At 35.0% G+C, this 25,546-nt stretch overlaps 1 protein-coding gene across 37 annotated transcripts in view; it reads left to right on the top strand.

The window, feature by feature from the left end:
• The window catches only part of SEC31A (SEC31 homolog A, COPII component), an 84,703-nt gene that overhangs the window by 32,566 nt on the left and 26,591 nt on the right, over positions 1-25,546 (top strand). For 19 of the 37 annotated variants that reach the window (XM_036074373.2, XM_078068839.1, XM_036074370.2 and 16 more), the window contains 11 exons: positions 1,897-2,058; positions 2,259-2,411; positions 7,720-7,956; positions 8,952-9,026; positions 10,355-10,393; positions 10,887-10,964; positions 13,353-13,428; positions 13,856-14,034; positions 20,378-20,504; positions 21,647-21,792; positions 23,065-23,238. In XM_036074373.2, the coding sequence (XP_035930266.1) occupies positions 1,897-2,058; positions 2,259-2,411; positions 7,720-7,956; positions 8,952-9,026; positions 10,355-10,393; positions 10,887-10,964; positions 13,353-13,428; positions 13,856-14,034; positions 20,378-20,504; positions 21,647-21,792; positions 23,065-23,238 (1,446 nt within the window). The remainder of the gene's footprint in view (positions 1-1,896; positions 2,059-2,258; positions 2,412-7,719; positions 7,957-8,951; positions 9,027-10,354; positions 10,394-10,886; positions 10,965-13,352; positions 13,429-13,855; positions 14,035-20,377; positions 20,505-21,646; positions 21,793-23,064; positions 23,239-25,546) is intronic. The other 18 variants (XM_036074398.2, XM_036074394.2, XM_036074393.2 and 15 more) reach the window with 3 other exon arrangements.

Genomic DNA, 25,546 nt, shown 5'->3' with positions numbered 1-25,546 from the left:
TTTTTCTTAGTTGAATGGTTTCCCTCATTTTCAGTTTTGGGCAAGAGGCCATAGATTTTTGTTTTTTAAGTTTTTATTTTATTTTTTTAAGATTTTATAAATTTATTAGAGAGAAAGAGAGCTCGAGCACCAGTTGGGGGGAAGGGCAGAAGGAGAGGGAGAAGCAGACTCCCCGCTGAGCATGGAGCCCAATGAAGGGCTCCACCCCAGGACCCAGGCAGACGCTTAACCATCTGAGCCACCCAGGCACCCCTCTTCAATAGGTTTTAATGTATACTATTAAAGTAGAAACAAGCACTTTTGTTATTTGATTTGTGGTTTAAAGTTTTCGGATGCAGTAATATATAGAAGAATATAGAAACATTAATTAGGGGAGATAGGAGAAAAAAATTAAAGTAGTAAGTTTTGCCTCATATGTTTGTAGACCAAATAATAAAATCTTGCATTTTATATTGTGCCTTCCCAAGGGAGTTCAAAATCATGGAAATTACTGTTCTAATTTTCTCAGTTATATGATTTGATAAAATGAATTTTGCATATGATTAGTTGTGTGTGCTTGGACTTTGAAGGAATAAACTTTTAGTACATGCTGCAACTAAAAAGTTTAGTAGATTTTTATTCAAATGCAAATTAGGAATAGAACAGTGGTTTAAATAACATGAATAATGAGTCTTATCAACCAGTTAAGCCTTAAAGATGAGTAGGCTAGGTACCTTTTCACTTAATTCTGTTTTCTTATAAAATAAAACATTTAAGGGGCATCTGGGTGGCTCAGTTGGTTAAGCGACTGCCTTCGGCTCAGGTCATGATCCTGGAGTGCCAGGATCGAGTCCCGCATCGGGCTCCCTGCTCGGCAGGGAGTCTGCTTCTCCCTCTGACCCTCCCCCCTCTCATGTGCTTTCTCTCTCTCTCTCTCTCTCAAATAAATAAATAAAATCTTAAAAAAAATAATAAAAATAATAAAAAAATAAAACATTTAAATTATCCCACAAAGTCCACGTTAAGATAATTTGACTTCTTAAAGCCATAAAACCAGGGTGCCTGGGTGGCTCAGTCAGTTAAGCATCTGCCTTCGGCTCAGGTCTTGCTTCCAGGGTCCTTGCATCTAGCCCTTAGTCCGTCAGGCTCCTTGCTCAGCCAGGCTCCTTGGTCAGCAGAGTCTGCTTCCCCCTCTCCCTCTGCCCTTCCCCTTGCTCATGCTTGTGCCCTTTCTCTCTCTCTCTTAAATAAAATCTTAAAAAAAAAAATACGTAAAACCTATGCTCTTTAGGTGCATCAGTTATCATCACACTAACTTTGAGTTAGCAGTTATTATTACATTGTAAAGGTTTTATACCAACCGTTTTTTATAGTTTTTCCATATTTTCCTTCTAAACTGTTTATGCTGAATCTGTTTCCATTCTGCAGTAGTACAAACGATGTATACATGTTTTTGCTTGACTAAAAACCAAATTTCTCAGTGAATTCTTCCTTCTTGAGGCTATTTTTTAAATGTGGTCTTCAGATAGCCTAAATATGGTTGTTTGGATCTTGGCAAGCAAAAATAGTTGGGCAGGAGACCATTATCTTTTAGAGTTTTAACAAGCTGATTCTAATTTGTTCTGGTCTTTCAGATGCACCCGCTACTACCACTTCAATAAAACAGAAAAACCTTAGTTTTTAATACGTACTTATTCTAAATCTGGTCAAAATTTTGAAGAAGCATTCATTTTTATCATGATAGATCACCATAGTGGACTCCTTTTGTACTTTAAACAAATTTTTACAGTTGTTTTTCCTGGCTCAGCATACTTTCTTAAAGGAATTGTTTAAGCTGCACATGTTGATCATATTAATTCGGGTGTTTTGGCTGTAAAGTGGCTCTACCATTTTCTGACTTTTGTTGTTGTTGCCTAGGTGTTATATGAACTTCCCACCAACACGCAGTGGTGCTTTGATATTCAGTGGTGTCCCAGAAATCCTGCTGTCTTATCAGCTGCTTCCTTTGATGGGCGTATCAGTGTTTATTCTATCATGGGTGGGAGCGCAGATGGCTTAAGGCAGAAACAAGTTGACAAGGTAATAGAAAGTGTTAAAATTTTCAATCATAACATTTGAAAAATACCATCTTATTGTTTAATTATTTTGAAAATGACTTCACTAATCAGTGCTACTGCTTAATTGGATAATTGTGATAAAAATATTTCATGGGTATAACTTGAAAACATGTAACATAATCTCATATAAATTACAAATTCTCATGTTATTATATTTTTTAGCTTTCATCATCTTTTGGAAATCTTGATCCCTTTGGCACAGGACAGCCCCTTCCTCCATTACAAATTCCTCAGCAGACTGCTCAGCATAATATAGTGTTGCCTCTGAAGAAGCCACCCAAGTGGATCCGAAGACCTGTTGGTGCTTCCTTTTCAGTAGGTGGATTTGTGTTTTTATGGTCCATAAGCACAAAGGACTTCCCATAGTAAAGTGTTCTTATAGGATCACTCAGATGGAAGAAGATTGAGATGTGTCAGTAGGTTTTTCATCATTCAAAATGGTTTCTCAGGAAAAATGGGACCTTCTCTTTTTTGTTTTTATTTTAAATTGTGGTAAAATATAAATAACATAAAATTTATTACCATTTTAACCATTTAGAAATATACATTTCGGTGGCATTAAGTACATTTACATTGTTGTGTAACCTTCACACTGTCCATCCCATTATTAAACTTACTTTCCTTCTCTATCTCTCCTTCCTTCAATCTTTTTTTTCTTTTTTTCTTTGGAGGAAGGTATATCTGTGTATCGTCCTTCCTTCTCTTTATTCCTTCCTTCTAGCTTTTTTTTTTTAATTGCCAATTTCTTTTCTTTTTTATGTTAAAAAACATGTAGCATAAATTTACCATTTTAACCCTTTTTAAGTGTACAGTACAGTATGTTAACTATATACACTTGTTGTGCAACAGATCTCCAGAACTTTTTTGTCTTGCAGAACTAAAACTCTTTTCCAGTTGAACAACTGCTCATCTTTCCCTTCCCTAGCCCCTGGTAATCACATTCTACTTTCTGTTTCTATGAGTTTGACAACTTTAGATACCTCATATAAATGGAATCATGCAATATCTGTCTTTTTGTGATTGTTTTGTTTCACATCGCGTAATGTCCTCAAGGTTCATCCATGTTGCTGTGTATGACAAGATTTCCTACTTTTAAAAAGGCTGAATAATAGTCTACATTTTCTTTATCCATTAATTTATCAATGGACATTAAAGTTGCTTCCACCTCTTGCTAGTGTGAATAATGCTACAAAGAACATTTGTGTGCAATTATGTCTTTGAGATCCTATTTTCAATTCTTTTGGGTATATACCCAGAAGTGGGATTGCTGGATCTTATATGGTAATTCTATTTTTAATTTTTGAGGGACCTCCATACTGTTTCCCATAGTGGCTGCACCATTTTACATTCCCATCAACAGTGCACACGGGTTCTAATTTCTCTACATCCTCAGTAACACGTGTTATTTTCTGGTTTTTTAGATAACAGTCATCCTAATGGATATGAAATTATATCTAATTGTGGTTTGATTTGCATTTTCCTAATGATTAGTGACGTGGAGCATCTTCTCATGTATCTGTTAGCCATTTGTATGTCATCTTTGGAGGAATGTCTGTTCAAGTCTTTTGCCCATTTTTTTAATCAGGTTGTTTGGGGTTTTTTGTTATTGAGGTGTAGGAATTCTTTATATATTCTGAATGTTAACTCTTTACCAGATAAATGACTTGCAAATATTTTTCTCCTATTCTGTAGCTTTTTTACTCTGTTGATTGTTTCCTTGGCTGTGTAGAAGACTCATTTGTCTATTTTTGCTTTTGTTGCCCGTACTTTGGTATTATATCTATATCATTGCCATATTAATGTCCTCAAACTTCAGCTTAGAAAACTCTGGTTATTCCTATAGACCAGAAAGAAGAAATAAAGTCCTTTCCTAAATATTTTCAATTTCACTACTGTTTTTAAGTCTTGCATAGAAGAGTCCACCTGTCCAGTGTTGGGTTACTTTCTTCATACAACCTACAGGTACAATAAAACTTCATTAGTAATATTAATAGCTAAAATGTATTTATTTACTGTGTGCCAGCCACTGTTCTAAGCATTTTGCATATAGTAACTCATTAAATTCTCACAACTGCTTATAAAATAGCTACCACTATTACCCCCATTTTGTAGATAGAAAGGAGCAGAGAAGTTAATAACTTGTCTAATCTTACACTTATAAAGATTTTAGCTATTCTCCTGCCAGTCTAATCAGATGCCTACTGTACATAATGATGAGAGTGAGTCTCTTGGTAATAATGCCCAAAACTGAGGTACTAAACTTACATTATTTGGGGCACCCTGTGGCTCAGTCGGTAGAGCGTGTGACTCTTGATCTCGAGGTCATGAGTTCAAGCCCCACATTGGGGGAGAGATTACTTAAAAAATAAAAATTTTAAAAAAGCTTATATTATTCAGCTTCTCCATCATCATAACAGAATTTATACACATCATAGAATTATATATATTCACCTTTATCAAAACTGAATGAATGATCTCCTCTGCAGTTACTATTGAGTTCTTACTATCATTCTTCTATTAGTCAAGCTCAGAACTTTTTTTCAATCTCTTATATTTTTTTCGATCTCTTATATTGCTCTCTTTATAAATCTCTTGGATTTAATTCTTCCTTTAACTTTGCTGTTACTCTGCCTAATTCTTCATCTTTTCACACTGAACTGTTATATGATTGCCTGTCTATTGCTTGTCTATTCCCCCTCCAATCTATACTACATCTCTAGATTAATCTTCCTAAGATAGACCTTTGATTATGTCACTCATAAATCCATTTTTTGGATTTAATTAATTAATCTTCTCATCCCTCCTGTTTAGTTTTCTCTACTATCTCTACTCCTGCCTTGGAATCTTTTCCTTTGTTTATGACTTCCCATTTTTTTTACTGAATACTAACCATTCATCCAGTTAGTTCCTTCCTTCCCTAAGTAACTAAAACAATTATTATTATAAAATTGTATATGTATAGGTTTAAAAGAAAACCAAAATGTGCAGGAAAGATCCCCCCAAATACAAGCTTCTTGAGGACAGACTGTCTAGTTCACAGGTGTGTTTCCAGTGCCTAGAATGGTCCCTGACAAATAGACGGTGTTCACTATATATTTATCTTAGGAATGAGAAGTGAACGTCTTTCCCTTCCCCTCACTAGTGTTGGAGTATTATAAAGACAATAAATAACACTCTGCTCTTTCCCATATGAGTTCAGAACCAAGTAAGAGAGATGGAGAATCGAAGTATCAGCTTTAGTGCTGCCATAAGCTAGATTGGAGGCTACAGTTTAGATGTCTAATCACAGTGGGCCTTGTAACAAACTAGAACATAGAAGACTCTGTGAGAGCTGGGCTGTTTTGTTTGCCTCTATATCCCCAGGATCTGATTTAATAAACATGTTTTTAGCTTTACGTCTGTATTAGGCTGCCTTACTAACCTAGTTACAGGCAAATCTAGGTACTGTAGGGCTTTCCTTAAAGGTGCAGGCAGCTTATCCACATGGACTATTGCTCTAGGCGGGAAGACAGCTATAAAAAGAAGCCCTGAAGAGCTGATGTAAGCATGCTGCATTTCTTTCCTGAAGAACGGCAGGCAGTCCTCTCCCAGGACAGTGTGAAGGACAGAGAAAGGCTGGAAGTGTTCCTCCTCTGTTGGTTCCTCTTACGGAGTGTAAGGAAAATGCCCTCTCTGTGAACACGAGGGGTAGAATGTCAGTGTCCTCAAATATCTTTCGGTTATGTGTTCTTTTTGTGATTATCTTTATAAATGTAAATAATTTACCAAAACATCCGTGTCTCAATGTATCAACTTCATATGGTACTAATTGAAACTCTTCTATTCAATATTAAATTAGTGCATTTATATACTTCCTTCCAGTTTTTCCAATTTTTTCCTTTCCAAATGTTTTATTTCTGCCAACTTTTGTAAATTACATTATTTTTATATTGTTAAGATATTTAAGTTTTCCATATTTGTTTTGGTTGGTTTGAAAAAATGATGACTGGGCGCCTGGGTGGCTCAGTTGGTTAAGCGACTGCCTTCAGCTCAGGTCATGATCCTGGAGTCCCTGGATCGAGTCCCGCATCGGGCTCCCTGCTCAGCAGGGAGTCTGCTTCTCCCTCTGACCCTCCCCCCTCTCATGTACTCGCTCTCTCTCATTCTCTCTCTCTCAAATAAATAAATAAAATCTTTAAAAAAAAAAAAGAAAAAATGATGACTGACAAGAAGCACTTACATAATTTTTTATGCTGCTTTTTTTATTTTTATAATTAAATTTAAATTCAATTAATTAACATGCACTTACATTATTATAATTATATAATACTATAATATTATTACACAGAACCAAGTAAATGAATAAGCATAATCCTTTTGTGAAACACAGTTTAGGTATTACTTCTGGGGGGTGCAGTTTTCACCAGCTTCCCTAAACGTGGGGAAACCCAGTTGCCCTTAAGCTGTGAAGTTCATATGATGTGTGGTATTATCTGCATCTCATTTAGAACTTACAGGTGCCTGTTGTGTCCAGTTTTATTCTCATGTTAAATTCCTTAAGGATAGTGGTTTATGTTTTGTTGGTATTTCAGTTTACATAAAAACAATAATCCTTATACAAAAATTACTGATTATAAAGAACCAGATTTCGTCCTGTGTTTCCTTCTTTACCTATATTTATTTGTATAGATATATTAATCGGATAATAACTCGCTATATACAAGATACTGGGTACTGTAGGAGATAAAAGAATAAAATAGATACAGAACCACAATCCTTATAAGTACAGGGGAGGCAGAACTTTGCATCTGCCCTCCTGGGGTTTTCACCTGGACCTGAGAATTAAATTGATATAAGACAAATTAACAGGAGAAAAGCATACAGATTTTTATGTATACCTGGGCCCCCATTGGGAAATGAAAACACAAACAAGTGGCAAAATCTAAGTGCTTATATAGTAGGTTGAAAAAAGAACGGCAGTTGTGGAAAAGTAACTAAAATATTTAGAGAGACTAAAGGGAGGTAATTGTTATTTAACTAGGTCTGTTTGTACAGATTTCTCTCCCCTCTGGTGATAAGAATGTTTCTTTCCCCCTGGTATAGAGAGGGCAGCTCTCACATGGGAGTTGCATCTCCTGCTTTCAGGAAGAAAAGAGGAGGTCAGGGTGCCCTTCTTTCCTGCTGTTTTTCAAGTAGTCCTTAGCTCAAAAGAGTCCTTATGCCAAATGGCACATTTTGGAGGGGCATATTCTGCCACCCTTTAAAACTTAGAGCCGAGAACAGAAGGTGAGGCAAATACATATAAGCTAGTAGTTGAATCAAAAGAAATCTATAATATATGGAGGGTGTCCGAGGTGGAAGAGGTGGCATTTGCCTGGGCCTTGAAGAGAAGTAACGTTGAGTATGTGGAAGTTAGTAAAAACAAGTAGGTGAGAAACTGTGGGGCACAGTAAATAGTACATTTTATCTAGAAGGTAGGTGGTATGAAGAAGAATAGTGATCGAAGGCTGGGGTCAGATTGTGGAGTATGGGAGACCGTATCAGCTAATTTGATCCAAAGTGAGACCATAGTTCTTTCCATTAGCAGGTTTTTCGGCCTTCTCCTTGTGGTTCAAGCTGACTTTGTTCATTTTTTCTTCCATAGTTTGGAGGCAAGCTGGTTACCTTTGAGAATGTCAGAATACAGGCCCAGCAGGGAGCTGAGCAGCAGCAACAGCAACACCATGTGTTCATCAGTCAGGTGGTAACAGAAAAGGAATTCCTCAGCCGATCCGACCAACTTCAGCAAGTCGTGCAGTCGCAAGGATTTGTCAGTTACTGTCAGAAAAAGATTGATGCTTCTCAGACTGAGTTTGAGAAAAATGTATGGTCCTTTTTGAAGGTAAAGTTGAGATTAAAACAATTTCGTTATCTGCAAATTTAACTATTCCCATTATATTCTCAAGCTGTTCTTATGAAAAAAATTATTGCAAGATTGTGAGTTCAGGAGCTTCCTGATGACATTAAAAAAACCTTATGAAAGCACATGACCATAGTTTTATGACAAGAGTTCTTCCCTCTCTGCTTTGAAGAGCCTAATATGAAGTACTTTTTTTCATAAGTGAAAAACGACATAATAGTAACAATATTTAATTTCTGAGTAGATCCAATTAAGGCAAATGGGAAAAGAGGGAAGAGTTAGAGGGGAGAAAGGTTGGAGGCATTTCTCATTCCTTTTACTGAGTTGCATTTATGACAATAGGAAATAAGAGTTTTCTGGTTGGTCATTTTTCCTCCACTGGAATGTCTGTTTCTTGATACTGAATTTTCCAAAGAGATCTTAAATACAATAAGGTTAAATTATAAAATTATAGAATTTTATATTTTGTAATTATTAATATGGGGAAAGAGTTTTAGGACATTGAGTGTTCCAAAGAGTGTCACGTTATATGCATGCATATAACCACTGGACATGAGTTAGCTTGTATTTACAAAAATTATAGTTTAAAAGTAAGCTTTGGGGCGCCTGGCTGGCTCGGTCAGTAGAGCATTCGACTCTTGATCTCAGGGTCATAAGTTCAAGCCCCACAGTAGGCATGGAGCTTACTTAAAAAATAAAAAGTAAGCTTTATTCAACAAGGATAATTAATTACTAGTATACTTACTATTTTAAGAAGTAACCTATTAAAGGAAACTATTTTGGGGATGCTTTCTTACACTGAGCCTTCTACGTAATAGATATAGAAAGCTTTTGTTGGTAACAGTAGACTTTAGTAGACTTTATTTTTGATAATTTTTAATAATTCTACTTGGAATTTGATCAAGTAATTAAAAATTTAAAGGCAGAAAAAAAATTTAAAGGCAGGGCTTTATTTCAAGATTATGTCTTCTTTAAAGGTAAACTTTGAGGATGATTCTCGGGGAAAATACCTTGAACTTCTAGGATACAGAAAAGAAGACCTAGGAAAGAAGGTAAATATCTGCGAAAGTTAAAAGGCTGTGCTTATGCAAGTAAAATATTTATGTAGCCTAAGTGTTCTTTTTATAAACTTCTATACAGATAATCTCAAATCACTCAATAAATATTTAATAAGAATTTGTGTTTGGTTGCCAGAATTCCAAATACATATTATTAAATGTGTAATTCCACCTTGTACCTGGATTTAAAAACTGCCAGAACCACCTTGACTCCAAACTTGATTTAAAGAGCTGTGTCGTATCAGATAGAATTGGGTCTTGAAACATAAGAGGCTATCAACTTCAAACATTGGAAATAACACTTGGATTTTAAGAGGGTGCATAACCAATGGCCCCGGGGGAAAAGAAAACGAGGGAACTGTTAGAGACCACCCCGTGTTCACTACAGCTTAAGTGATGAAAAATAGAGTACTGGTTCAGATTACCACAGTTTTCTACCCTCGCTATTCATGCCTTTAGCCCACATTCCCAAACTCTGTATGGAGTTTGTCCAGCTGACAAATAGCTAGTAAATATTTTGGAACGAGGGCAATTTATTGTACTGAACCTGAATAAACAAAAGTCCAACTGAGTCACGTAATATTTTAACTTAGAAAAAGATTCCCTTTTAAAAAGAGAAAGTCGTATTCCAGTTTTACAGTTTTGGGCTTCATTATTATTCATTCCACAATATTGACATGAACAGCACAAAAACTCTCTGACTTTGGAAACATTGAAGGAGGTATTTTAGATTCTTTGTGTAATTTGTATTAGCCCTTTGTTCTTTGAAAGTGACTGAAGTTTTCTGAAGCATTGAAGATTGCCACATACGGCGTACAGCTTAGATACTGCATACTCTGAGCAGTGCCAAGCACGTTGAAGATGTCACATCACAGGCCCACTGCTTATTGGCTGTGTGTCTTTGCTCATTCCTTTAGTTTTTTTATATTTAATTTTATTACTAGTCTGAACTTCTTGGTGCTATAACTTTTATAGGTTTGTAAAAGGTTAATATGAAAGTTTTACTAAATACCTAATAGCAAAAATGAGGAAAAAGAATCTGATTGTCAAAATACTTCTAATAGCAGTTCTCTCAGTAGTGAGTACTTCAAGAAATTTTTTTTAATTAATTATAGTTATTTAAAGGAAAGTAGAAGAAAACGTGCTTGTTTTGAGGTTAAGTTTGTGATTGAATAGCAGATTTTAGTCTTTCCTTAAACACCCCATCCCCAATCTGAACTTTGGTGGATTTTTGCCAATGAAAATGGAGAAAGAGGTGAGCATTTGCTATATGCCTTGAAATAGAATTCCATGTAGTAGGTGAGTTGTTGTTTTTATTTCAGATTGCTTTGGCCTTGAACAAGGTGGATGGACCCGATGTGGTAAGAAGGCCTTTAAAAATAGCTACCTTCCAAAATTTGGTTTAGGTCATAACACAGAAGGAAATGTAATTTAAGAAATGTGTGTTTTATTGCTTTACAGTGTAAAAATAAATGCTGATTGTAGATATTTTAATAAGTGAATTCTCATTTTAAAATAGTATAAGTTTAGCTGGTAGAGAGTATTCATTCCTTTCTCTTGATGGTACTTGAATTTTGCAAAAGAGGAAAAACAGTATCACTGACTGCTCAGATACTTAAGGTTAAGATCTTTGTTCCTGGGGGACATTTGGTAGGAAAAAAAGGAAGGTCTTAGTAGTAATGGCTCTTTGCTTTTCCTCTGATAGTATTTCTTAAATCAGTTTACTTAGTGTTGCTTCTTATGATTAAACTAGCTCTGAATGTTGTTGGTTGGGTCTTTTGTCTTTCTTAGTCACTAATATTCTTTTAATGCTACATTCTTCAACTTCCCTTGTAATTGTTTTGTGTACCAAAGGCTCTTAAAGATTCTGACCAAGTAGCACAGAGTGATGGGGAGGAGAGCCCTGCTGCTGAAGAGCAGCTCTTGGGAGAGGTACTTATTTCTTTCCTTTTTAATTACATTGGGAAAATATGTGATATCTGTTTATCTCACACTGAAATATGGAAAATTTGCATAACTACTTGTTCCAAAGTGAAGTTGGAATATATTGTTTTCTTAGAGATTTTTGGGGTAGGAGTCTGTTTACTTGTTTGACAGAAGTATCATCTATGAAATCTTTAGTTCTTTGACCTAGCTTCTGGATTATGTATTTTAAAATTAACAGTTGACATGAGATTGACTTAATTTGGTCAGATGGATATCAGCATGTCAAAATGAAAAGAGATCTTACTCAGAAATCCACAGTACATTGCATGTAAAGTTAATCTTTTTTCTTGACACGTTAATATTTAGGGCCTGCTATCAGTGGCAGAGGCTTCTAGATTAGTCTTGAACTTTGAATCCAGGCATAGAATTTTTCACTAAATAAACTGTCATGATTTACTGATTGTCATGATAAATGTGTCACGAGTTGTAGTTGACAATTTTTATAACCCGTTTAAAAGAGTCCTTGAACACAGAGTTGTATCATTAATTTTTTTCCTTTTGTTTTTCTGGGTTTTTTTTTTAACCATTACTAAATAATTCTGTACTTTTCTTGCTTTCTAGTTATATTTCATCTTGGAAAATTAATCAACAAGTTCTTGTTTCTCATCTCATCTTTGACTTTTTCATTGTTCTTTCTGATATGGAAATACCCTGACTATAGAATGTTTCTTATAATCCTTAGCTAAGTTATAAGAATAATTCATCAGTAAATTTAGACTTTTACAAGATAATTATTAAAAAACACTTTCCATAGAAGTAGATCTAACATTTATTTAACCTGAGAATAAAGAATATGAGTAAAATCTTTGTAAAAATTTGAACTAATTTTGGTAATACCTATTCAGAATTGTAGGATACATTGAAGGAATGTACTTTCATCTATGTACAACTAGATTAACTATGTATTATCAAATAGAGGACCATTTGGAAATACACCTATGAATTAATAGATCAGAATAATATGTACTTAACAAAACGGTAGTCACCAATGTGTACTTTCAGAGTATTTGAAAAAATTTTGTTTAGGGAGGTAAAATCTTCCCCTTTACCTTGATGATGCTATTTATCAGATATAGTAATTTATACATTGAAAATACTCAACATGTAATAAGCTATTTTTTTCAGCCTTATATTTCAGAAGTCCATGAATAAGGGTTTATTAATTGTTTCTTCAAAGACAAATTTGAAAAATTGTGAGTTAAAAAAAAAAAGAAAAGGTTTTTTAGTTAAGTTAGTGAATATAATCAGATCAGTATCTGATTATTTATTAATGTGAATAACTTAAGCTCTAAAATTTTTTTATTTGAGCTTTTAAAAAAGTTCTAAAATGCTTCTCTTTGGTTAGGGAAAGAATTAAGGTTATGGTTATTCTCCTGTAATAGTATTAACTAATTAAGCATTATTTACAGATGATGCTATGCTGTGCCCTGCACTAAAATTCCCCAATCCAAAAATGCCCCTGACTTTGAATACTAGGCACTCACATTCAGATGTGTAGGTAACGCGATCACAGAAGATAGGTATTTTATCTCATGCAAGACAGCTATGTTTTTCTTTCAGAATTTCTCTGTAATCTCTGATACAGTTTATTTTTGTCTTCTTGTGAATTTTTATACATAGAAAGCATTTAAACTATTTTCCAGCAATATGCCTTCCTTATGTTTCTTTTCTTCTAAAGAAAGAAAATATAGAATTTCTTTTTACTCAGTCTTACAGGTAGTCTCAGGAGTTTATAACAGAACTGTGTATCTTTTTACCAGACCAACCTGCTATTGCAGGTATGACTAATTTAAGAGAATACAAAATCTGCAATTGAATTTGAGTATATTCATATAGTCTTTTATGTAGCATTTGTACAAGGGCACCAGGTGATTTTTTTTTTCAAGACTGGTTCAATTAAAATAAAAAGACCTTATAACTAAACCTAATGATTGGACAGAAATTTTTAGACATGTAGAAAATTTTAGATGTATAGCAGCAGGGTTGTTTTAAAATCTAAATATGGTAAAATTAAAAACGTGTATTTTGCATGTTTCAGGCTATTCTTAATTGAAGTATCTAAGAAAACAAAGATTCTTCAGTAATTTCTGAGTTACCAGTAATAGATTATATACCCTTAAGGTTTTTTTTAACATTATTCCTGATAACCTTGTGTTTTATTTATGATTGTATAATGGGAGTTAACACTTAGGAAAGTCTTGGATCTGAGAACTTTTCTGGAATACTTGGTATGTCATTTAGTTAGTAGGTGAATAATCATATATAAATCTTGTTTTGCTAGTAAATTATTCCAGTTTCATTCTGGCTAAATTGCTGTTCTTTCCATCTCTTTAGTGCATTAAAGAGGGAAAACAAGAATCTGAATTTCTACCATCAGCAGGAGGAACATTTAACATCTCCATCAGTGGCGGTAAGTACCTATTTCATTTTGATTTTTAGCTATTTGAAAGCAAATAGTCCCTAAGTTTAGGTTACAAATGTTTTGTCGCAAGTGGTAGAGGGTTGAAAAGAAGAACTCAGTTATTTAGTATATGTAATCGGTCTCTTGGAGATAGTGGTATGTTCTGACATCTCTGTGATAAACAACTGTATAACAATCTCTATTACTCCAGTTTAAAGAATCTGAAAGATGTGTTATTTTACCTGATTTTACTTACATGCATCTCAGTATATTTCCATAGACCTCAAAAACTTTTGTTAGAAATTAATCCACTAGTAATATTCAGAAGTTAGCATTGTTTTTTCCTTTGTGTGTACATGTAAAAATCGATATGTATAGGATTTTTTCTTGTAACAAAAACTTTATTTAACTTGGATGTATTATTTCCTCATTGCAGATATTGATGGTTTAATTACTCAGGCTTTGCTGACGGGTAACTTTGAGAGTGCTGTTGACCTTTGTTTACATGATAACCGCATGGCTGATGCCATTATATTGGCCATAGCAGGTGGACAAGAACTCTTGGCTCAAACGCAGAAAAAATATTTTGCAAAATCCCAAAGCAAAATTACCAGGGTATGTTATTTTAAAAATAGATAAACTGTAACACCTGTTATAACACTTATAAAAGCAATACAGTCTTACTAAAGATAACTGAAATGCAAAAAACAGTAAAGAACAAAAAACCCAGTCATAATTCCTTGAACCAGAAATAGTTATTGTCGATGGTTTGGCACTGTTACTATTTTTATTTTTTGTACTTTGTGTATGTAACTTTTTTAATGAAAAGTACTTTTCATTTTTTTATTGTAGAGAAGTTAGAATATAGAAAAATATAAAGATAAAAATTTTAATTTTAAAATTCTGATTCTTCCATCAAATTGGTACATACCCTTTGTACCTCTTTCTATGTATTTGTAGAATTTTTAAAAACAGAATCAGGCCCATATATGTGTATATATGTGTGTAGTTTTGCTTATAGATATTGCCACTTACATTGTAAATGGTTTACCATTTCATTAAAGAGTCTTACAAAAATTTTTAATTGCTCTATAATGTTTTATAGTAAGGATATATTATTTCTCTTACTTTTGAGGTGTTTAGGCAGTTTCTAATATTTTCCTAATACAGGTAAGATAGTGATAAACATCTTTGTTGTGCCCAAGGATTTTATGTGATTTCTAACTATTTAATGAGGCTGTAAGTCCTAGGAAAGGAATTTTTGGTGCAGAGAGTCTGAACATTTTTAAGGCCCTGCTTAATGTTACTAAATTTCTTTCCATAAAAGTTGTCTCAGTGTTCAGTCCTGTCAGCATTGGTTGCTGTCAGTCTCCCCTGCCTTATCTTATGTCACTCCCTCCCTTTTATCTTTCAGCCACACTGGCTGCCTTTCAGTTCCTCAGACACTCTGTGTGCCTTTCTCCCTTGGGACTTTGCACCTCGTGTTCCCTTGCCCTGGAATGTCATTTTTTTTTCTTTTCTTTTTTTTGTTTTAATTTAAATTCTAGTTAGTTAACATACAGCATAATACTAGTTTCAGGTGTACAATTTAGTGATTCAGCACTTCCATACAATACCTGGTGTACTCCTTAATCCCCATCACCTATTTCATCCACCTTCCCTCTGGTAACCATCAGTTTGTTCTCTGTAGTTAAGAGTCTCTTCCTTGGTTTGCCTCTCTCTCTTTTTCCCTTTTGCTTATTTGTTTTGTTTCTTAAATTCCACATATGAGTGAAATCATATGGTATTTGTCTTTCTCTGACTGACTTATTTTGCTTAACATAATACTCTTTAGCTCCAGCCACATCATTGCACATGGCAAGATTTCATTCTTTTTTTATGGCTCAGTAATATTCCATTGTCTGTATATACCACCTCTTCTTTATCCATTCATCAGTCAGTGGACAATTTGGGCTCTTTCCATAATTTGGGGATTGTTGATAATGCTGCTAAAAACATCAAGGTGCATTTATCCCTTCAAATCAGTATTTTTGTATCCTTTGGGTAAATACCTAGTAGTGCAATTGCTGGATCATAGGCTAGTTCTATTTTTAACTTTCTGAGGAACCACCATTCTGTTTTCCACAGTAGCTGCACCAGCTTGCATTCCCACCAACAGTGCATGAGGGTTCCCCTTTTTCCACATCCTTGCCAACATCTGTTGTTTCCTGTGTTGTTAATTTTGGCCATTCTGACAGGTGTGAGGTGATAGCTCATTGTAGTTTTGATTTGTATTTCCCTGATGATGAGTGATGTTGAGCATCTTTTCATGTGTCTGTTAGCCATCTGTCTTCTTTGGAAAAATGTCTATTCATGTCTTCTGCCCATTTTTTTTTTTTTTTTTTTTTAAGATTTTATTTTTATTGATTTGACAGAGAGAGAGATAGCGAGAGCAGGAACACAAGCAGGGGGAATGGGAGAGGGAGAAGCAGGCTTCCTGCCGAGCAGGGAGCCCGATGTGGGACTCGATCCCAGGACCCTGGGATCATGACCTGAGCCGAAGGCAGATGCTTAACCATCTGAGCCACCCAGGCGCCCGCTTCTGCCCATTTTTTAATTGGATTATTTGGGGGGGATTGAGTTATATCAGTTCTTTATATATTTTGGATACTAACCCTTTATCAGATATGTCATTTGCATGTATCTTCTCCCATTCCATGGTTGCCTTTTAGTTTTGTTGATTGTCCTTTGCTGTGCAGAAGGTTTTTATTTTGACGAAGTCCCAATAGTTTATTTTTGCTTTCGTTTCCCTTGCCTCAGGAGACATATCTAGAAAGAAGTTGCTACAGCCTATGTCGAAGAGGTTACAGCCTGTGTTCTCCCCTAGGATTTTTATGGATTCTTGTCTTATATTTAGGTCTTTCATCCATTTTGAATTTATTTTTGTGTATGGTGTAAAGAAGTGGTCCAGTTTATTCTTTTGCATGTTGCTGTCCAATTTTCCCAACACCATTTGTTGAAGAGACTTTTTTTTGCCATTGGATATTCTTTCCTGCTTTGTCGAAGGTTAGTTGACCATATAGTGGTAGGTTCATTTCTGGATTTTCTGTTCTATTGATTTATATATCTGTTTTTATGCCAGTACCATACTGTCTTGATGACTACAGCTTTGTAATATACCTTGAAGTCTGGAATTGTGATGCCTCCAGCTTTGCTTTTCTTTTTCAAAATTGCTTTGGCTATTCAGGGTCTTTTGTGGTTCCATACAAATTTTAGGATTATTGTTCTAGCTCTGTGGACAATGCTGTTGGTATTTTGATAGGGATTATGTTAAATGTATAGATTGCTTTGGGTAGCACAGACATTTTAACAATATTTGTTCTTCCAATCCATGAACATGGAATATCTTTCCATTTCTTTGTGTCATCTTCAATTTCTTTCATCAGTGTTTTATAGTTTTCAGAGTACAGGTCTTTTACCTCTTTGGTTAGGTTTATTCCTAGGTATCTTACTATTTTTGGTGTAGTTGTGAATGGGATTGATTCCTTAATTTCTCTCTCTACTCCCTCATTATTGGTGTATAGAAGTGCAACAGATTTCTTTACCTTGATTTTGTATCCTGTGGCTTTACTAAATTCCTGTATCAGTTCCAGCAATTTTTTGGTGGAATCTTTGGGTTTTCTGCATAGAGGATCATGTCATCTGCAAATAGTTACAGTTTGACTTCTTCTTTGCCAATTTGGATGGCTTTTATTTCTTTTTGTTGTCTGATTGCTGAGGCTAGGACTTCCAGTACTATAATGAATAAAAGTGGTGGGAGTGGACATCCTTGTCTTGTTCCTGACCATAGAGGAAAAGCCCTCAGTTTTTCCCCATTTAGGATGATATTACCTGTGAGTTTTTATATATGGCCTTTATTATGTTGAGGTGTGTTCCCTCTAAACCTACTTTACTGAGGGTTTTTATCATGCATGGATATACCTTGTCAAATGCTTTTTTCTGCATCTACTGAAAGGATCATATGGTTCTTATCCTTTCTCTTATTGATATGATGTATCATATTGGTTAATTTGCGAATATTGAGCCACCCTTGCAACCAGGAATAAATCCTATTTGATCATAATGAATGATTTTTTTTTTAATGTATTGTTGGATTCAGTTTGCTAGTATTCTGTTGAAGATTTTTTGCATCTATGTTCATCAGAGATACTGGCCTGTAGTTATTTTTTTTTTTAAAGATTTTATTTATTTTTTTTTTGAGAGAGAGAGTGTGTGAGCGGGAGGAGGAGCAGAAGGAGAGGGACAGTCAGACTCTGCGCTGAGCACAGAGCCCTACATGGGGCTCGATGTCACAACCCTGAGATCACGACCTGAGCTGAAACCAAGAGCCGGATGCTCAACCGACTGAGCCACCCAGGCGCCCCTATAGTTCTTTTTTGTGGTGTCTTTATCTGATTTTGGTATCAGGGTAATGCTGGCCTCATGGAATGAATTGGAAGTTTTCTTTTCTGTTTTTTGGAGTAGTTTGAGAAGAATAGGTATTAACTCTTCTTTAAATGTTTGGTAGAATTTGCCTGTTAAGCCATCTGGTCCTGGACTTTTGTTTTTTGGGAGTTTTTTGCTTACTGAATCAGTTTCATTGCTGGTTATTGGTCTGTTCAAATTTCCTATTTTCTATTTCTTCCTTTTTCAGTTTTGGTAATTTATGTTTCTAGGAGTTTACCTATTTCTTCTAGGTTGTCCAATCTGTTGACATACAGTTTCTCATAATATTCTCTTATGATTTCTTGTATTTCTGTGGTGTTGGTTGTTACTTCTCCTCTCTCATTTGTGATTTTATTTATTTGGGTCCTTTCTCTTTTCTTTTTGATAAGTCTTGCTAGAAGTTTATCAGTTTTGGGGCGCCTGGGTGGCTCAATCGTTAAGCGTCTGCCTTCAGTTCAGCTCATGATCCCAGGGTCCTGGGATCAAGCCCTGCATCGGGCTCCCCACTCAGCGGGAAGCCTGCTTCTCCCTCTCCCACTCCCCCTGCTTGTGTTCCCTCTCTCACTGTGTCTCTCTCTGTCAAATAATTAAATAAAATCTTTAAAAAAAAAAAGTTTATCAGTTTTATTAATGTTTTCAAAGAACCAACTCCTGGTTTCATTGATCTGTTCTATTGCTTTTTTTAGTTTCTGTATCATTTATTTCTGCTCTAATCTTTATTATTTCCTTCCTTTTGCTGGCTTTAGGCTTCATTTGTTGTTCTTTTTCTAGCTTCTTTTAGTGTAAGGTTAGGTTGCTTATTTGAGATTTTTCTTGCTTCTTGAGGTAGGCCCGTATTTCCCTCTTAGAACCACTTTGCTGCCTCCGAGAGGTTTTGGACCATTGTGTTTTCATCTTCATTTGTTTCCATGTACTTTATTTCTTTTTTTAATTTCCTATTTGACCCATTCATTGTTCAGTAGCATGTTATTTAACCCCCATGTATGTGTGACCTTTCCAGATTTTTTTTTGTGGCTGACTTCCAGTTTAATAGCATTGTGGTCGGAAAAGGTGCATAGTATGACTTCATTCTTTTTATATTTGTTGAGGCCTGTTTTGTAACCTAATATATGACCAATTCTGGAGAATGTTCCATGTGCACTTGAAAAGAATGTGTATTCTGCTGTTTTAGGATGGAATGTTCTGAATATATCTGTAAGTCAGTCTGATCCAGTGTGCCATTCAAAGCTATTGTTTCCTTGTTGATTTTCTGTTTAGATCTGTCCATTGATGTGAGTGGGTTATTAACTACTATTTTTGTCTTATTATCAATTACTCCTTTTGTGTTTGTTATTAATTGTTTTGTATATTTGGGCACTCCCATGTTGGGTGCATAAATATTTACAATTATTATATCTTCTTGTTGGATTGTCCTCTTTATTATTATATATTTCCTCCTTTGTCTCTTGTTACAATCTTTGTTTTAAAGTCTAGTCTGATATTGCTATTCCAACTTTCTTTTGATGTCCATTTGTGTGACAAATGTTTCTCCACCCCCTCACTTTCAATCTGCAGGTATCTTTAGGTCTAAAATGAGTCTCTTATAAGCAGCACATAGATGGGTCTTGTTTTTTATCCATTCTGACACTCCATGTCTTTTAATTGGGGTGTTTAGTCCATTTACATTCAAAATAATTATTGATAGATATGTATTTATTGCCATTTTATTATTGTTTTGTGGTTGCTCCTGGAGATTTTCTCTGATCCTTTCTTGTCTTTTTTTCACATTTTGCTGATTTTTTTTAGTGGTATATTTGGATTTCTTTCTTTTTATTCCTTGCATGTTTTTTAGTGGTTTTTGATCTAGCATTACCATTAGGTTTGTATATAGCCTCTTCTGCATATAGCAGTCTGTATGAAGTTGATGTTAGTTTAAGTTTGAACTCATTCTTTTATCCTCTCCTCCCCATTGTTTATATATGTTATTATATTTTATATCCTTTGTGTGTGTGTGTGTGTGTGTGTGTGTGTGTGAGAGAGAGAGAGAGAGAGAGAGAGTGAGTTCCTTGACTCATTTTTGACTTCTGGGGTATTTAAGATAATTGGATAATTACCTAGTTGTATTCACAGGACAAGGTAAGCCTAGGGTCCTCCTACTCCTCTGCCATCTTCCTGTTTCCTGACCTGTTTTTTTCTTGAGGAAGTTAATTCTGACTTCATATCTCACATGTACTCCATCAGACCAGGTCATGTTTCCCTGTTAAATGTTTTGATAACACCCTATACTTTTCCTTCCCAGCCCATTTATAAAATATGTTTGTTTGATGTTGTTTGAGGAAAAATAATAACCATCTTTTATGTCAGTTGGTTCAAGGATATACTTCACTTTGCTGCTGCTTTATTCTGCATGAAATACTTTGAATAGTAGTTTTGAATGATATGATTGATTAGCCAGAGTTAATTTTTACTAATAGACCAAAGGCTTTTAATTCTCCCTTTATTTTCCTTTCTTAAGCTAATTACTGCAGTGGTGATGAAGAACTGGAAAGAAATTGTTGAGTCTTGTGACCTTAAAAATTGGAGAGAGGCTTTAGCTGCAGTATTGACTTATGCTAAACCAGATGAATTTTCAGCCCTTTGTGGTAAGAAAATGAGCCTTATAGTTATATTTATATTATGTATATGGCATAGCATATTTTAAATAAAATTACTGAGAGGTATTATTAGAAATTTTTGCAAACCAACTAATCACTCCATAAGAAAAAGAAGTTCTCATTTGAATGCTTTTCTCAGAATTATTAACTACATTATTTCTCCATACCTAGTCATTATTTTTAATGATTTTGGTTTCAGGCGGACCAGAGGTGGAATCTTGCCTCTGCCACTTACTAGCTGTCTGACCTAGGAAAGATTACTTTCTAAGCCTTAGTTTATTATTTGTAAAATTGCATGTAATCAGCTTTCACTTAATAAATATTAGCTTGATAGGGGCGCCTGGGTGGCTCAGTCATTTAAGTGCCTGCCTTCTGCTTGGGTCATGATCCTGGGGTCCTGGGATCGAGCCCCACGTCAGGCTCCCTGCTCAGTGGAGAGTCTGCTTCTCCCTTTACCTCTGCTGCTCTCCCTGCTTGTGCTCTCTCTCTCTGTCAAATAAATAAAATATTAGCTTAATAAAATTAGTAAATATAGCATTTGAATGGAAATTACAAATTACCATTAAAGGTCATGACTAGACTGGTGGCTAAGGAATGATACTCCTTATTTGTAAGAACAGAAGCTTTAGGCTGCTGGTATAAGAACAACCAACCATTTGCTACCTTGAAAGCATTATGAGAATATGAAATTTATAAGGTATTAACTTTATTATCATGAGTAATTTATAGTAGTCCTGCCTACCATTGATGTTCATTCCAAATGTGCCATATTGTAGTCTACTACTTACACAGACATCAGATACAATGAAATGGAGTTAAATGTTCATTAGGATTTTTCTGTTCAAATATTGTTCCCATTTATTATTTTTTAATATAATTAATGGAAGTTCATTCTATAGCTAGGTATATAGAATCTTGTCAAGCTGTTTATTATATACAGTTAGTCACACACTTCCATTATTTTAACAAATAAATATTTACTGAGCATTTACATAACAGTGATTTTGTTTTTACTGCTCATTGGTTGTGAAGTTTAATTCATACTTCTGAAAATATTATTGGCCTACTTACAATTTCATATACAGATTGCTTTGAGTATAATCTTATTTTGTTTTCCTCTTGATCTTTAGATCTTTTGGGAACCAGGCTTGAAAGTGAAGGTGATAGCCTCCTGCAGACTCAAGCGTGTCTCTGCTATATTTGTGCAGGGAATGTAGAGAAACTAGTTGCATGTTGGACTAAAGCTCAAGATGGAAGCAGTCCTTTGTCCCTTCAGGTTAGTATCTTTGAAACTTTGTGTTGTCTTTCACCCTGCTTATATTCTAGAAATTGATTCGTTCCAGAAATTCATTGCTTTCACCTTCATTATCTATGTTTTAGAAGTTCTTTTGCTGGATAATTTATGTGTCTTTGTAGCTATATTTGGAGGGACAAAGTATGAAATGATGGAATAGGTAAAATGGGGTCGCAACTGTTTATGAAATCAAGGTTATAATTTGGTAGTTTACTGGGGGAAGCAGATGGCAGTAGCATGAAAACAGCCCTAGAGTTAGTTCTTTTTCCTTATGCTTCTCTCTCGCTGCCTCTGGTGACTCTGTCTGTCTTGGGCAAGGAAAGAAGCAATGTGGGCAAGGAATGGGAGGCATCCCCAGTACCAATAGAGAATAGATTAAGATATTCATGGTTAAGGGAAAATGAAAGTAAGAGGTAAATGGAATCCCATATAGCACTACAACCTGGGCAAGAGGGGTAGTAAAAAATATGGGGACTCTTCTCAGCCACTGAGTAACTATATATTTAGAACTTTTTTTCCCAAGCATTTAATCAGCAGAGTCTCATAATATTTCATTCAAGTATATTTCTTTTTCTCTCTGGAAAGAGATTTTCTCAATAGAGTTGTTATTTTAAAGATCCCTCTATTGAAACTAAAAATCTGGTAGGAAATCAAGGCTTTCCTTCTAAGTGCTTCTGAGAAAAAGCACGCTTGCTTCATACTTCTGGATCTGTGTACCTTTGAAGGACAGATAGGTAGGATATTCTTGTGCTTTATACTTGAAGCTCCCCATTATTGAAATAATTGGTATCAAAGAGCAACATGAGAAACTTTGGGTTGAAATAGTAAGCTCATTGGAGGTCACCTCATAGTAGTACTGTTTTTATAGTGTAGCTAGTATGATATTTTTAGTCATAGTTCATTTTATACCTGCTGGAACCCAGCTTCTGCCTTTGGATATCTGCCTATCACTTTTACTTTGGATATTTGCCTACTTTAGCTCACAAGACAAATATCTGGCAGTTTAAGGATATTTAGAAGGTGGTAACCTACGACTTATCCATGAATAAGAGACCTTCTTCCTCCTTACTTTTTTTCGGTTTACTTAAATTTTGGTCAGCTGTTGCAGATGTTTTTTAGAAAGAGAATAATAAGATGTACTTTTAGTAGGTTTTAGAAACCTTCATAACTCTTTATCTTTTCCTGCTTTCTTTCATATATATTTTGGTATCTTTGTCTGGTTCTCCTTCTCTCTCCCTTCTTTTTCTCATTTAGGATCTTATTGAGAAAGTTGTCATCCTGCGAAAAGCTGTACAACTCACCCAAGCCATGGACACCAATACTGTAGGAGTTCTTTTGGCTGAGAAGATGAGTCAGTATGCCAATTTGTTGGCAGCCCAAGGCAGTATTGCTGCAGCCTTGGCTTTTCTTCCTGAAAACACCAGCCAGGTAATTAGAATTGACCATTTTTCTTCTTTTAATATGTGAATAAAGGTGAGTCCAGTAGGTAGCACTCAGTATTAAACATATTGGTAGGTAGAATGTTTTAGAGTAGTTGAATTTCTATCATCTGAGTGTAGGTGAATATTACTGACAATTATTCAAGGATCATTTTAGGTGTAGCCAGACTGTATCAGAGAGATAGGATACTGTTGTTGTATGATAGATCCCTTTCTACTGAGGGGCATACTATTTGAAGAAAATAAATGGGGAAAGGACCAACTTTTTGTTTCTTAAGCCAAATGCTGATTCTTCATACAAGGTTCTTTGTAGGAATCTTCTGTGTTGAAAAGCTATAAATATTTAATACTTAACCAAACAAATGGGGTTGTGGTTTTAAAATGCCACCCCAGACATAGATACTAGTGAAGAAGTTCATTTTATATACCATTCCAGTCTGATATTTTCTGGGGACATGTGTGTGTGTGTGTGTATGTGTATTTGGGGCAGGGGGGAGGGGCGCAGGGAGAGGCATAGGGAGAGGTAGAGAGAGAATCGTAAGCAGGCTCCATGCCCAGTGTGGAGCGCAGCATGGGGCTCCAACCCACAACCCTGAGATAATGACTTGAGCTGAAATCAAGAGTCGAACGCTTAACCAACTGAGCCACCCGGGCGCCCCAGGACGAATACATTTTTAAAGTACTGAAAGCAAAGAGAATTACATTTCTAATTTAGTGTCCTTATTTGGTGTCCATTAAAATGGGCTTTTTCAATGCAGTGGAATTCAGTAAGTGACTGACTATATAGTGATGGACACAATTGCCGGGATTCTTTTCCTGAGGGAGTTTCCAAACTCAAACTGAATATAGACAAGTAAACATACAATTCCAAAAGTGATACATACTGTGAGAGAGGTAGTAGGGCTGTGGAAGCACAGAAGAGGGCAACCTAAATTTACTAATAGAGCATGGGTGGAAATTAGGGTGGGATTTGAGGACAGTTTTCCACAAGTAGGATGTTTATATCTATATCGTGTGTCTGACAGAGCTTAATTTTGAGCCTTGAAGATATTTTCTTATTTCTATACATTTTATTATTAACTTTATTTTGTTTTAATGGATTTTTTTAGTTAAATGTTTTCAGTATTTTGTCTGTTCTAGGGAATTATCATAAATTTCCTTGAGTAATTTCATTGAGTAAAAATACTTATATCTGTGTTCCAGGATTATGGAAGTATGACTAGTTGGTTTTGAACACACTTACATGTCATATCTTTATGAGAATATTAGGTAGAATAGAAACACAGGCTTTATGATGACTTTGGCATAATAGTTTTATGCCTTTTTACTTAATAAGATCCTATTATTAAGTTATAAGACCCTTTATTTTAAGAATAACTTAATCTAAAACCTTTAGATCTTCTAGCCTTAGTATTAAACTCTTTATTTTCAATACCATTTCTATAACAACATACATTTTCTATACATCATTCTTCATGTTTTCTTTGGACTTTTAAAGAACGTTCTTTATGTAAAAATAAACAATTTCAAAGTTGCTGTCTTCTATGTATCTCAGTAGACCCTTAGTATTTTCTGGGGAATATGTTCTGAGACTTTGTGATATCATTATAGTATTTAATCTTCCTCCCTAATAGGCAATAAAATATACCTTAAAGTTTAAATGACAGCTTTAAACCTTTAATGAATTTATAGAAATGTATGATTTTTAAAGATATTAAAATCAGTTCTTGCTGAAATATTTTAACATTAATTTTTTGTTGTTGTTTGTTAATACCTAGAACATGTATGTGGTCAACTCACACTTATTGTAGATATGTATAATCTTAGATCTGCATAAGCTACTGTGAGTGTGACATCTTACTCTTTTAACTTATTTCCAGCATCTCTTTTTTTTTTATTAATTTTCCTCTCTTTCTCAGATCACCATTTTCTTCCATCACCATCTTTAGCAGTTGATTCTTTTGGGGGGCCTTATTTCCCTATAAAGAAAAAAGTTGTATTTTTTTTAACACTTTTATGATTTGTGAGCATTACTCAACTACAAGAAAATATAAAAGAGCAGAGATGATAAGTGACACTGATCTTACATATTACTATGTAGTGGGTGTAATTCCAATCCCTGTCTCAGTTAAATTACAAGTCACACTATATATCTTGGACCTTTGGTATCAGTCTTGAGTATCAGAATCCATGATGTGAAACCCTCATGTGCCAGGGTCTGTTATATAGGAAACAGCATATAAACAAGGAGCATATGACCGATCAAGCTTACTTGAAGAAAAGCAACATGCTATCAT

This window comes from Halichoerus grypus, chromosome 3, assembly GCF_964656455.1.
Source record: "Halichoerus grypus chromosome 3, mHalGry1.hap1.1, whole genome shotgun sequence".
Taxonomy (NCBI): Eukaryota; Metazoa; Chordata; class Mammalia; order Carnivora; family Phocidae; genus Halichoerus; species Halichoerus grypus.
The sequence above is the reverse complement of the archived record's forward strand: the minus strand, read 5'-3'. Positions and strand labels throughout refer to the sequence as shown.